Below are 13,142 nucleotides of genomic sequence, written 5' to 3' on the forward strand. Positions count from 1 at the left end.
CCGCCGGTTCCACAGGAGCGGGCGACTTACGCTTGGCCGGGGCCTTCGGCTTAGGTGTCCCCTTGGGAGGGGCCAGAAGTCTAGGCAGTGAGACCGACCTCGGAGGAACCGGAGGCGGCTTTTCCGGCAACCGAGGTCCAGGCTGAGGTGGAGGTAACGGAGGAGGAGTAGGGTTCCTCGGAGGGGGACCCCGCTGCAATGGAGGCGGTGGCGTAACCTGCCTCTGTGACGGAGTATACACCTCGGAATACACCGAGCCTGGTGAACCGCCTTCTTTACCAGCCTGGGACGTTGGCGAACCTCCCATGGCGTCAGGCCTTCCTCCACTTCTCTTCGGAGTCGAAGAACGGCGACCGGACGGCGAGCGTCGGTCCCTTGACGTCGAGCGTCTCCTCGGCGTTGAACGCCTTCGCCTCGACGTTGAACGCCTTCGCCTCGACGGCGATCTTCTGCGCCTAGACGGCGATCTGCGCCTCGACTGCGACCTGTGCCTCGACAGCGATCCACTTCTCGACGACGAGGATCTCCTCAACGACGATAGTCTCCTTTTCGCCAACGGCAGTGTCGCCTCGACAGCAAGTGCCGACGCCGGGCCTTTCGACGTCAATCACTCGACGACGACTTGCGACGACGAAATAGTCACAGGAGACTTCGATGGTGGCCTGGTAAGGTCCTTCGACGCCGAGCGCCGACGTCATTTCGCCCCCAACGACGGGGAACAGACCGTAGTCATCCCTCTCGACGCCGTAGTCGGTGCAATCGACCCAGACGGAGAATGGGGATGCTTGCTGGCCTTCCTGCCCCTGGGGAGCCCCCCCAGCGGCCTCAGCACGGGCAGATGAAGCCCCTCTAGACCCACCTTGTGCCTTCAGCCTTCTTTCTTCAAGGCCCTGAAGCCTGATCTTCTTTCTGTCCTTCAGGGTCCTGCCAGAAAAGCCTTGACAGATCACACACTCCTCTGGGACACGGGAAGATGGAAGGCAGAGGATACACACCTCATGGCGGATCTGATTTGGCCTTCTTCCTGGAGCACTCCGTGGAATTTGTCGAATAATGCAGGCATATTTGACATAAAACAGAGTGCAAAACCAAGGAGAAAAGCACCAAAGTACTTAGAAAGCACTTCACTTTGAAAAAGTAGTGAAAAATCACCAAAAACCCTTGAAAAGGGAGAGCTCAATGCTCCAGGGTCCTGCTTGCAGGAGCCGGAAAAAAGAACTGCAAGTAAAAGGGACCTGCAGTGCATTCTGGGATACTGTGAAGTTCTGGAAAGTTCTTTTAAAGGCACAGTATCCTGTTTTGAGCCACATAATGGCAGCCTATGGGGCTTGTCTGTCCATGTCTTCCTCTCTATCATTCCAGAGGGTTTTTGCTGCTGAGGCAAGGGAAATCTGGACAGACTTTGCTGTTTGTGGATTTTTGGTGGAGTTTCTAGTTGAAGGACTGGACAGTGTAGCCTGGTTATAGGCTGCATTATCGGTCTTTAATTCTCTCTTAAGTGTCTGTGCAGTTCTGCATTTTTTCGAGACTTTAAGAGATTATTTTTGATTGCTCCGGGGTCCACGCACATGGGCGGGACTATTCACTAGATTATGACTATACACAGAGATCACCTACTACAGAACTACCGTTATCCAGACTACTGGCTAAAGACCAAGTGTACATCAGCACTACAAAATTATGGCGACAAATGTTAACAGACCTGGCTCTTCAAGTGAATTTATAAAAGCTAAAACCAGCTCCAACTCAAGGAATTCAATACATGCAAGCAATCGTAGATTCAAAATAATAGTATTTATGGAAAGACTCTTGTCCATCCAGATACATAATCTATTTCCTCCATTAAAAACTCACCAACAAAAAAAGATACCTCTCTGCTGGGCTTAGTGGCCTCTTCAATCACAAGTTGCCCGCGCAAGGCTCTGTTAAATACCCCAGCAGGGATAACTAGAGGGCCACAGGAGTAAGACAAATTGACGCTATTGGAGGAAGCAAAGTAGTCCTTCCCATGGTTGATGAATCAAACCAATCTAATGAAGGATATCTCTTTCAAAATAACTCTTCTGAAAGAAATGGTCATTCCAAACACCTCCCTCCTGTGTGGAGGTACCCACCTTCTAGACTTGAAGAGTCAAAGTATGTGGTCTTAACAGAAGTCGATTAAGCAAAATGAACGCACAGTAATCCCCACTGGGTGCTAGAACTTAACTTTCAGTCTAAAAAGAATGTCAATCAGACAGACAAATCTTTCCCCTGCTAAGGCCCACTCTCACATGCCCCTCGGCCAAGTAGCATAAGTGGGGATCCTGGATGACATCCATTGTATCGCTAGTCTGCGTTTAGCAATTAGGAGACCCAAGGAAGCAATTTATACTGGCTTTTCCCTCTCTTTGGTTTCAATATAGGACCCAACAGGCATTACTCATCGTGGTCTCGATTTTAATGGAGGTTGCCCATCTCACACTTGTCACTACTTCCTTCCAATAGGTGCGCACACAGTGCTTAATTTAAGCCGGTGGTTGCCGGTACTTATTTTTGGGGACTGGCACTTATTTTTCCGTAACAGCTATTTACTGAGTGCAAGAGAAGGAAAAACACACAGATAAAAAAAAAAGACTCAAAGGAAAATAAATCAAAAATGTGACAAAGGGAGAAAGCAGGAACTTCCAAGAGAGAAAAAGGGGCAGGGATGGTCTGGTAGTAAAGTAAAGACTACCGGCCTTGATACGCTGTGCGTGGACATTTAATTGCAATGGCTGTGAACTTCTGAGCAGAGCTTCGGGCACTAGCACTTCATTCTTCCACAAGTCAAGCACTGTGAGCAATGGACCACTTGCCCATCAAACTGCAAAAAATGTCCCCTGACCACATTAAAGGTGGAGCATGCTTCTTCGAAAGTGAGAAATTTTTCAGAAGGGTACAAGTCCCCCAGTGTATTGCACGCTCCTTCCTCGTGCCATAGACATAATGTTGCTAATTTTCCTAAAGGTCTGCAGCCTTGAGTAAGGGGTCTGTTGTCAACACCCTCACAACTGCTGTGTCCAAGCCATCAACACCAGTCGTATAACCTTAGATTGGCTTCATCCCACATCAAGAACACCAGTAGCGTCTTAGGAGTTGTTTTTCTCAGTTATCTGTGTCGCTACAATGCATTGCTGCATACAGGAGTCATGATGCCGAATAGTAAAGTTCCATATCTCGCAGTCCCAAACCCCCTTCTCTTTATCTCTTTAATACTGCTAATTGCACTCTACTTTTTCCCGCCCACACCAATAAGTTCAGTAATCTGTCTAGCTCCTTATACGCTGTGCGGAGGACTGGTCATGGGGATTTTTAGAATGTATATAAACATCGCTGAAGGACTATCATAGTCACAAATGCCACTCTTCTCAACGCTGGGACCAATAGTGTATTCCAAAATCAAAATGAATCTCTCAGGCCTTGAACAATCCTTCCCATATTATAGGTGTAATGTGATGTGTAGTGCAAGTCACCTAAATACCCAAATCTGTTATTTCCCCAACTCAGATGCAGGTCCAGCATTTCCTTCAGTGGGCAGGCCACCAGCGATGCCAGTAGGAACAATAAAGTCCTGACCCACTTAATCCAGCGACCCAACACGTATCCCAACCTTCGCAACTCTGCAGTAAGTCGAGGAAGAGAGATACCAGGCTGCGTTAAATACATCAAAGCATCATCTGTAAACATCTACACACATTGGTTGTGGTCCCCAGTCTATTGCCCCATGGCCTCAGACACCCACGCAGGTGTATCACCAGTGGCTCCACTGCCAAGGCAAATAATAAAGGTGACAGTGGGCAATCCTGCCTTGTTCCCCTCTCCTCCGTCCAACTTTTTGGAGACAATGGCCCCTGTTCATACCCTTGCAGTGGGGTCAATCTACAAAAATGTTATCTAGTTTCGATACTTGATCCAAATGCCAATTCTCCCCGTAACTGCCACCATAACCTTCCAGTTTAGCATGTCGAATTCCTTATTTTATTTACGACAACCAACACCCCCTCCAACTTTAAACCCACAGTCTCATGTAGTACGTGACTGAGGCGATTCGGGTTCATATTGGGATCTCACACAGGAATAAAGCCACACTGTCTTTATGGACCATCCCAGTCACCACTCGGCATGGCCTATTGGCAAGAACCGTAGATAGGATTTTAGCGTTCAAGCTAATCATTGATATGGGGTCTATGGAACTCTTAACAGATCAGGGTATACCCCTTGTTTCTGCAGTATAATTATAGTAGACTTCTTTGAGTCCCCCTAAAAACCAACAGGAGCATCGTAGCAAGCTTTGCCTGGAACATGTATTATAACTAACAGTCCCCCCACCCCCCTTTCCCATGTTCAACAAATGGCCTTCAGAAGCTCCTTTGCGTTCAAGTCCTGATCCAATGCCATGTTTTGGTCCTAGGTAAGTCTGTTTATGTCCAATTCCTCCAGAAAGTCCCCTGTTGTTGCTCAGTGCAGAGTCAAACTTTTATATACTTCATTGAAGTACTGGGCTAAGGTTTATGGCTACTTGAGTTACAGCGCTAGTCCAAGAGGTATACTACTTGAAAATGAAAATGACTAGCTCAAGGAATAAACACAACATCCGGAGGACAAATTGGAAATTTATTAACATGAATATTTTAGTAACAAAACCAACAAAAAGGGACTAGGACAACCATGCACTCCCCTTCTTACACCACTGTGTAGTCAGGCCCTCACACTGCCCTGGGATTGCACTTCCTGCCTCTTCTCACCCACCTTCACACCCCTGTGTTACACAGGAAAATGAAAACTGCAATTAATTACAGATTCTCTATACAGCGCCAGGTGTTTGCGCAGCTCAAGTTCCACATAAGTGCTACACATCATAGTTTGGATTCTTGCGCAAAATGACAAAGCCCTCCAAGATGGGAGTTACAGGCAGGTACTCCTCTGTGGCCAACTCTGCTCTTTCTCCATGTGCAAGCAGGACTGGGGTGGTGTGCGTCTGAAAGCCAGTGATAGTTTTGGGCTTGCCGGCCTGTCCAACAACATCTACAGCCTGTGAAGAAGCAAAGTGGAGGGTCAATAGGTGCGGTGAGTGAGAAGCATTGAACAAAGTCAATTGTGTCTGCATGTGAAGTTGGAAACGTTAATGTAAAATACTTGGAGTCCACATGCAAGAGTGTGAGAGATCGAATATTGTGTTTCCGAAGAGGAAAGTAAGAGTAGATAAAGAAAGACTGGTCAGCATTTCTCACCTGGCCCACGCGGACCGAGACAGGTAAAGGTCGCAACTCCTCATCAAATGTAACCAGCATACGTGGCTGCATAGCAGCAACCAGTCCATACAGGACATAGTGAGACTTGCCCAGAATAACTAAAGTGAGCAGAGACAAGAAAACAATCAATTTAAGACATTCAGGGAACACCTAGTCATCTCCACATCCAGGTATGCCCCTCCTACCCCCTTCCACACGCCGGCGAACATTAATTTCTCACCCTCATAAGAGTCCTCTCCTTGCCACCATGCTGTGTCCTCATTAGACTTCATAGCTCCACAAAGCTCTCATTCACTAGAAATCAATCTCCATTCCATGCAGCACTCCTCCTTCACTGAAAGCAGTCTTTTAATCTAACTTATCCTCTCTCCCCCCACCACCCATTTAGTTTTTGATTTGTGGAAACAACACTCACCTTCCTGTGAGCTAAAGGCTCTCCATGAAGCTTCAATCCTTTATTTTACAGAAGGCTGCAGCTACTTTCATATTCCCTTCAGCCCCTCAATACAACTCTCATCCTCCCAAGTAAACCATCTTTTCACTGGAACTTTCCCTTCACTGTGAGCGGTGCGGATACAGTTCTGAACTTTACGATTCAAACACCCACCCTGCCAATATACTTGAGATTTCAATAATCCCATCCTGCTCGTTCCTTCTACATTTAAACAAAATCAACATCAAGTAAGACGGGCACAGAACTAGCTAAAGATAAACTTCCAAGCATTACATTAGATTAAATGATCTGGCTTTCTGGGAAAAAGGACAGAGTTTATGTCAAAGTCAGGAGTTTTAGACATCACTTGGGTAGAGAGGAGACAAATTCCTACTTTGGTTGAGGAAAGGGTCATGAGTTGGTTGACTGATTAAAATCAATGCAAAGAGCAATTACCCACTCTCTGAATGTGATATTTCAAGGGTGTGGTAGGCCGGATCTTGAGCACAGGAACTTATATCACATACACTTTTCTACTTGCACTCTTCCACACGCCCACAAATGTTTTGATTATTAACCATTAGACTTACTGTTCTTCACATCCAGGAATGACACTAGTACTGTCAGCAGACCTGCCACTGCCACTTGGCTCATTAGCTGGCGGTCACTGTGGTATGGGCAGAGAGTCAGTGTACCCTTCCCAAGGTGGGTCAGACCCTATAAAGAAGAGGAAACACCAACATATTACGGAGATATACTAAGATAAAAATAATAAATAAAAAAAGTCAAGACAGTCCAACCAAAATTGCGAGAATAAATTGAAAAAAAACAATGCTTGCATGGAAAATATACACTGACGTTTTGCTTGGTCTGTTAAAAAACATAACAGAGAATCTATACAAATATAAAATGACCTTCACAGCAGTTTTCGTAAGAGTCCATGCTCCCAGTCTACTGGTTGAGAATCACCTGTGTTACATGTAGAACTCGAAAAAGGTGCTCGTATTTGAAAAGACCAATGGTGATCCTCCCCATTCTTAAGCCCATTCCCTGTGTTCCTTAATCTAACATCCGGTTCTTAACCCTCAGCAACAAGGTGGGAACTTTACAGTCTATAAAATGCTGCAAATGAAGACTATATGCTGATAGTGCCACACACTTCCCACAACTATTTCATTCAAGATGGTCAATTACTACAAACCCACCATCCTCCCCACTGATTTGATTAGCATATCCAACATCTAATTTCCATTTCTCATCAACAAAAAAAAACTGTTTTAAAGGTGTGTAATAAATAAAGGAGGGGGGTGACAAAAAAAAGACATTTTGATCAGCAGTCCACTAAATCTAACAGTAGATGTTTCTATTTCAAAGATGTGAAAACATTTTTTATTTAAATTTGTTTTTATTGTTGCATTAAAGTATTTCAGTACAGAATAAACAGACCGCCGACGTGGCCTCAACATTCAGCCACGAACAGCTATGTGTGCAACGTTTTCTTGCTATATAGAACTGGTACACATAAACATGACTTCGGTGAATCAGTGCATTATAATCATGCAAAGGCTCCTGCAGGCTGAAAGGTGATGGGACGGTATCGCCATAGGGGCGATGAGTAAGATCAGATGGGTACTTTCATGCCGTTACAGCGCCGGATCTAGATCTGTACTGTGCACACAGCAGTGTTACCAGTGAACAGGGGGGTAACGGAACTGTGGGAGGGAAGCATGTAGGCGCTAGCAGGGTCTAAGTAGGGAGATAATGGCGGCGGGTGTCGAGGGGGGGGGGGGGGAGAAACCCATGGATGGCCGGACATGCGAGAGGTTGCCTAGGATATAGGGGGTTATCTGGGTCCGATTCTGGGGTGGCTCACTTCAGGTGAAGGCTACCGGTCTTCTCGGGTGGGGGGAGGGGAAGGGTCAGGCGGGTCTCCAGCCTGCGTGGACTGGCGGAAGCTGTGAAGGAGCATGGCCCATTCCATGGAGATGGGAAGCTTGCGCGCGCCCTTGGCTTCTTCTTCCCTTAAAGCGTCTTCCTCCGCTGCCGCCCATTTGTTAACCGCCCCCTGCCAGTGTGCTATGGGGGGACTCTCTGGGGATCGCCAGCGCATGGTTATACATCTATTGGCTAGTAGGAGCGCTAAGGACACGAAGCGCCTATGCACCGGCTCACGTTTAGAGATGTGGAGGATGCCTAATGCACTGGACTCCCAGGTGGCTAGTGTAGTGAGACCCGTGAGTTCCAGTAGTGCGTTGTGCACCCCCTGCCAGAAGGGTTGGAGATTGGGACAGTCCGAAAACATGTGACGGAAGTTCGCAGCTGGGGAACAGCATCTGGGGCACAGGAATGGCGTGGAGGGGTAGAACTTCTGTAATCGCGCTGGGGTGAGATATGCCCTGTGTAATATATAATATTGAATATTTTTGAAGCGGGCATTTCTAGAAACGCGTTTAGGGGCCTCAAGAGCTTTAGTCCACTCCGAGTCGTGTAGAACACGGCCTATGTTCTCTTCCCAAGTGGCTCGTAGGGTCGTCAGGGGGGTGTATGAGAGTTCCCGGATGGATTTGTATAGCCATGTGACCAGGTGGCGACCCACCCCCATATGCAGGATAGTATGTATTACTGGATGCGTGTCTGGCTCGCCATTTTGGAGATTGAAATGGGGTCGGTATCCGTCGAGCAGTTGCCTATACCGGAGGAATTGGCCTGGGGGGAGCCCGTATTCTGCGACCAGGCGGTCCAGCGGTTTCAGCTGACCCTCCTCGAATCAAAGATGTGAAAACATATGCATTCATAATTAGAATACAATAAAGATGAATAAAGAAATGGTATAAAAGATTAACAAACATGGACAACTGGCGTCAACATTTTGAATGTGTACGGACTACACTAGGAGCTTGGTATCTAAATAATCAGAATTTGCCCAACAAGTACTCAACAGAAACTAGACCATTGGAAAGCCTTAATTTGTAGGGCCATCATCAGAGCAAGAATGAAATGTGTTGTTTTACTATACGTATCTAAGGACTACGTGGATCGGTTTTCCACTCTCCAGACACTAAGGTGATTATGTCCAATGTGAAAAAGCAATGTCAACCTCTAGCAAATATATGTTGTACCGCAGGACTAGAGGAAAGTATTCTTGCTTTTCTATCCTCTGGTAGAGGTGCTGCTTGTTCCTCTAGCAAGCAGATCTCAACCATTCCTGCATTCATTTATTTTTGTTTTTAATCACAAATTGTTCTTTAACCTCTTCCGTGCGTCGGATGGCCCCCGGCAGTCTAACATCAACATGGGCGTGTGCGGAGGACGGTCGGGGACCGTACGACCCACGCGAGGGGAAAATTCCTCAGCACCGCGTGAGATTTCCGGCCGCAGCGAAGCGGTTAAGATTATTCAGAGACATTCATCTTGCGGAATGCTTGGCATCAGAGGCATTTCATCTTTTACTGTGTGGAACACTGACTGTTTAAGTGGACGAAGTGCACAAATTACTATTTAGTCTAAAGGGCGCTTAATGAGATAAAGTATATTTTCATGAGGTGGACAGCACCCAGAATACCAGTGTTTGCCTTTACTACCGATAGTGTAATTTCATTAGCCAAATAATGGTTAATTCAACTCAAACATTTTTGGTTTGCAAACACTGAAAACTAAGACTTCTCGAAATCACACTGAAGACTCTTCCATTGCGGTTGTGAAGCCAAGAGCAGAATGGAACATCAGCCCAAGATCAGTTGGCCTCTTATTTTTTTTTTTCTTGAATACATGGCAGAAGGTTCTGGATGGTGGTACTATAGTGGCCTTTGGCTTGATGGGAGTGGCGGATGAACTCCCACAATCAGAACAGTCTACTGCCTATAAGAAAACACGTTTGCGTGAACAATTCTGACCACATTCATGGTAGCCTGGCAGAAGCAGCAATGCCTTCATCAGAGAAAAAAAAAGTATGTGTGAAACACATACAAAACAACATTGTATTTCAGAAATTAACTACCAAACCAATTTGGTAAAAAGAAATTGATTTAATGAAGAAAATGAAAAATTCCAAAAAGAAACATTTAAAGCTGGACATGAAAAATGTATCACAAGAAAAGATCTGCTGTGATTTCCAGAGTATGTTACAAGGAGACAGTTGAGCATTACTGCAGTGTCCTTTAAACTGTCTTTGTAAGCATAGGGGCTTAACACTGATTTGGCTTGCATTTATTTTAAGGGTCTCACGCCGAGCAGTGTAGAATATAGCACACACTGCAGAATATGGCACACCAAGCACCACTGTCTCTGGTTGGGGCTCAAAGTCCGAGAGCTAGCTACTCCAGCGGCGGTTTCTGTCCAAGGGAGTCGGGGCTCCGCCCGTTACATTCAGCAACAATAATGCTGAATACTAATTTTTTGTTTTCAAGGAAAAAATACCACCTTGTAATTTAATTGAGCAGGTTATGTTGAACACGGGGCAATGTCTATCCTACTCACCAACACCGGCGTTATCCAATTACCATCTTGGACACAGTCATCACGTGACTCGGTCACTGAGTCTGCTCGTTTGCTCCCTGGGCAGGCCCAAAGAAGTCTAAATGTTTACCGGGTTGACATCCTCACAGCCCTGAAGCCTGTGAGGTCATCAGCACAGCAAAGACCTAACTTCAAGGCCTAATCTCCACCCCCTGATGGCGTGGAGGTAAAGTTAGCTCTGGGCATTTTAAATACAAGCCTGGGATCGTTAAGAGCGTAGAGAGCTTTGTAACCCTACCCTTTCCCAACTCGTTACAGAGCGTGGGTGGGTGACTGTGACGCATTGGGAAAGGGTGTGGCATGCGGGAAGCAGGAATAGAGTCTGCGCAGACTCTACCTGTAGTGTGTGAGGCTGCTTTTCGTGCATCTGTAAATCCTGGTCGTGGTGGATGCAATTTCATCAACACTGCTGCACAACTGTGATACCGACTTCATGCTTTTCGGTCAAGGCAGCAGTCTGATTTACTGCAGTGCTGGCAGCTAACCCCTTGGGAACAGCACTGCAGGTTGCTGTGGGGAGTGGGACTTGAGCACGTCGTGACGGAGTGCAGTATTCTGTGAACTCTGGCAGTTCACCACCAGCTGTTAAGGCCCAGGCCCATTTTTAAAATTTGTTACACAAAGGGAAGCCATAAATGTCTACTAGGTCAAGTGTACAACAATCGTGGGTAGGTGCAATTTTACAACTTCCTGCAAGTCACAAAACTTTAGAGAGTTAGCCAGTTTTACACTTTTCGAATAGTGAATTCCTGGTCCTGGCTGAGCACTGAAATTCCCGCTGGTGTAATTGTTTGTAATCATACCGGGCCACCGTGTTGCTAGCACCTTAGTGCTGGAGATATGATCCTCAAAACATCTTGCCTGTTGCACACTTCGCTAAAGGAGGTCAGCTTGTCTAACAAGCCAGGCCTATGTTATTATTTGGGCATTTTATCCCATTTCTGTTTAATAAGATTTGCACAGGAAATGGTGACTAACCTCGTGAACAAACGCCCCCCATCACTCTCAAACCTCACCAGCCGCCACGGTTTCTCACCTCAGCACTGGTTTATTTGGCACATACCTGAGACAACCGCACCATGAAGAGATTGTTTGGGTCCTTGGCATGGTACTGTGCCAGCTGCCTCAGCATAGCCGCAAGCCTGGCATTATTTGTACCTGTGAAACAAAGATTTTTTTATTTTACATGTAAAAAGATCACATATCAAACTGCTCGCTGAGCTAAGTAAATTGTACATTATACTCCAGTCAATAGATACCACCAGTGTTTTAGAACTCAAAAACGTAGAATTTAGTTTTATAACCAAATTCCAATCTCTTTCTGCCAATGAACATGCATGCCAATGCCTCCAGAAAGATATGCATTACACCTTTGTTGAGATGGAAAAGCCGCAAGGATGTGCACCCCTGCCCTGATTGTCCCAACTGTAATGTCAGGATCCCCCAATGCAGATTTTTGTTGTGCAGGCGAACACGGATCATGCTTGGGCACTATGACATAGGCCAGACTCATGGACCACGTCCTTTTGGACCAGGAGAGGACCCTGAAGTGCTACCCTCACAGTGGAGCCAGGAGTTGAGCAGCACAAGCGGGGAGTAGCAGCATACTGTGTAGTGATCAGTGAGAGTAAACCGGTCCTTTTATCTAAGTCACTGGAGTGAGGCCTTCAAGCTCACTTACTTAAAGTTGAGCTGTTGTACAGTATAAAAAAAGTGCAGTACTGTGCAGTACATGGATATTATAAACATGTGCTGGAGGGGATGTGTGCCTGTGAAGGGTACGATAAATAAAAGATTACTACTGTGCAGTACATATATACATGTGCTGGGTGTATGAGTTTCAGTGAATGGGAGAAAAAAATGGAAGACTCTGGATTCCATTTTGGGAGACCCAGCGCTAACTGAAGGAATACGAGGAGGTAGAGGATAGTGAACGCTGCTGTACCAATCTGGCCATCACCCGTGAGCAGGTTGGAAGTTGGCGATACTGTACGTTAGTTGGGGCCGCCCAAACGATTGCTGCCATGCCGATTGGGTTGTAGCCTGTGTGTGGAGCGAATCCTGCGACCCTGTATGCCAGGTGGGGGCTGCCATGAGGAAAGCTGCAGTACAGATCGGGCCGTTGAGCCCATGTACAGAGTGAGGACAGTGACCCCGTCTGCCAGGGGGGCCACCAGGACAAGGCAAGGAGCGTGGTCTGGTTGAGGCCTTCATGGTGAGGAAAAGGCTGCCGTGGAGACCTGACTGAGGACTAGGACCGGAAGAGTCATGTTCCCTTCTGTCTACTATGGAGAAGATCCCAAGAACCTTACCAGTATCCGAGGAGCATTGAGAACCCTCCAGTCGCTACCTCTGTAAGACTGATTGTGAAAAAACTGCAGGACAACCTATCGCTGCACCTCCTTGAGAATCTATGGCTCATGGAGGCAGATATCTGAAGTTAACTTTGGCACAAATTTGAAAGCATTATCAACTTAACCTCAGGAAACTGAAGTAGGGCGTGTAACTCACACATTCAAGGCAAAGAGTAGCACAGTTTTCCATGAGAGGGACTTCGCCTGCACCTTGTGAATAAGTGCAACAGTTTTTCCATGAAGCGTCCAAAAACACTTGTTTCCAAAGAACTGGTGGGACAAAACGTGCTGTGAACAGGAGCAAGGCTGTGAATTTCAGGGACTTTAGTTTGTGGTGGAGATTTTGAGAGGGACCTGTAGAGATAATCTGCTTGATTGCTGTGAAGACCTGGCAAGTGTTCAGCTTTCAGCCTGATGATGTTGGCAGCTACCCAGTCCCGCAGCCCCTGGTACTAATGTGATCGGAGCAGAGAATTTGTTCTAGCTTGCTTCAATATCTAATGCATTGAAGGTGTGCTGTCTGTTCAAATCAAGACTGTGGTGCTCAGCAGGAGATGAAGAAATGCT

General features: G+C 46.5%; 1 protein-coding gene across 1 annotated transcript in view; it reads right to left on the reverse strand.

The window, feature by feature from the left end:
- Nucleotides 1-4,614: 4,614 nt before the first annotated feature.
- PSMD2 (proteasome 26S subunit ubiquitin receptor, non-ATPase 2) overlaps nt 4,615-13,142 on the reverse strand; it is a 103,324-nt gene continuing 94,796 nt past the window's right edge. The window contains exons 18-21 of the mRNA XM_086944453.1: nt 11,285-11,379; nt 6,297-6,423; nt 5,253-5,371; nt 4,615-5,053 (exon numbers count right to left, since the gene is read on the reverse strand). Of these exons, the coding sequence (XP_086800579.1) occupies nt 4,871-5,053; nt 5,253-5,371; nt 6,297-6,423; nt 11,285-11,379 (524 nt within the window). The 3' untranslated portion in view covers nt 4,615-4,870. The remainder of the gene's footprint in view (nt 5,054-5,252; nt 5,372-6,296; nt 6,424-11,284; nt 11,380-13,142) is intronic.

Source organism: Lissotriton vulgaris, chromosome 11 (genome assembly GCF_964263255.1).
Source record: "Lissotriton vulgaris chromosome 11, aLisVul1.2, whole genome shotgun sequence".
NCBI classification, from domain to species: Eukaryota; Metazoa; Chordata; class Amphibia; order Caudata; family Salamandridae; genus Lissotriton; species Lissotriton vulgaris.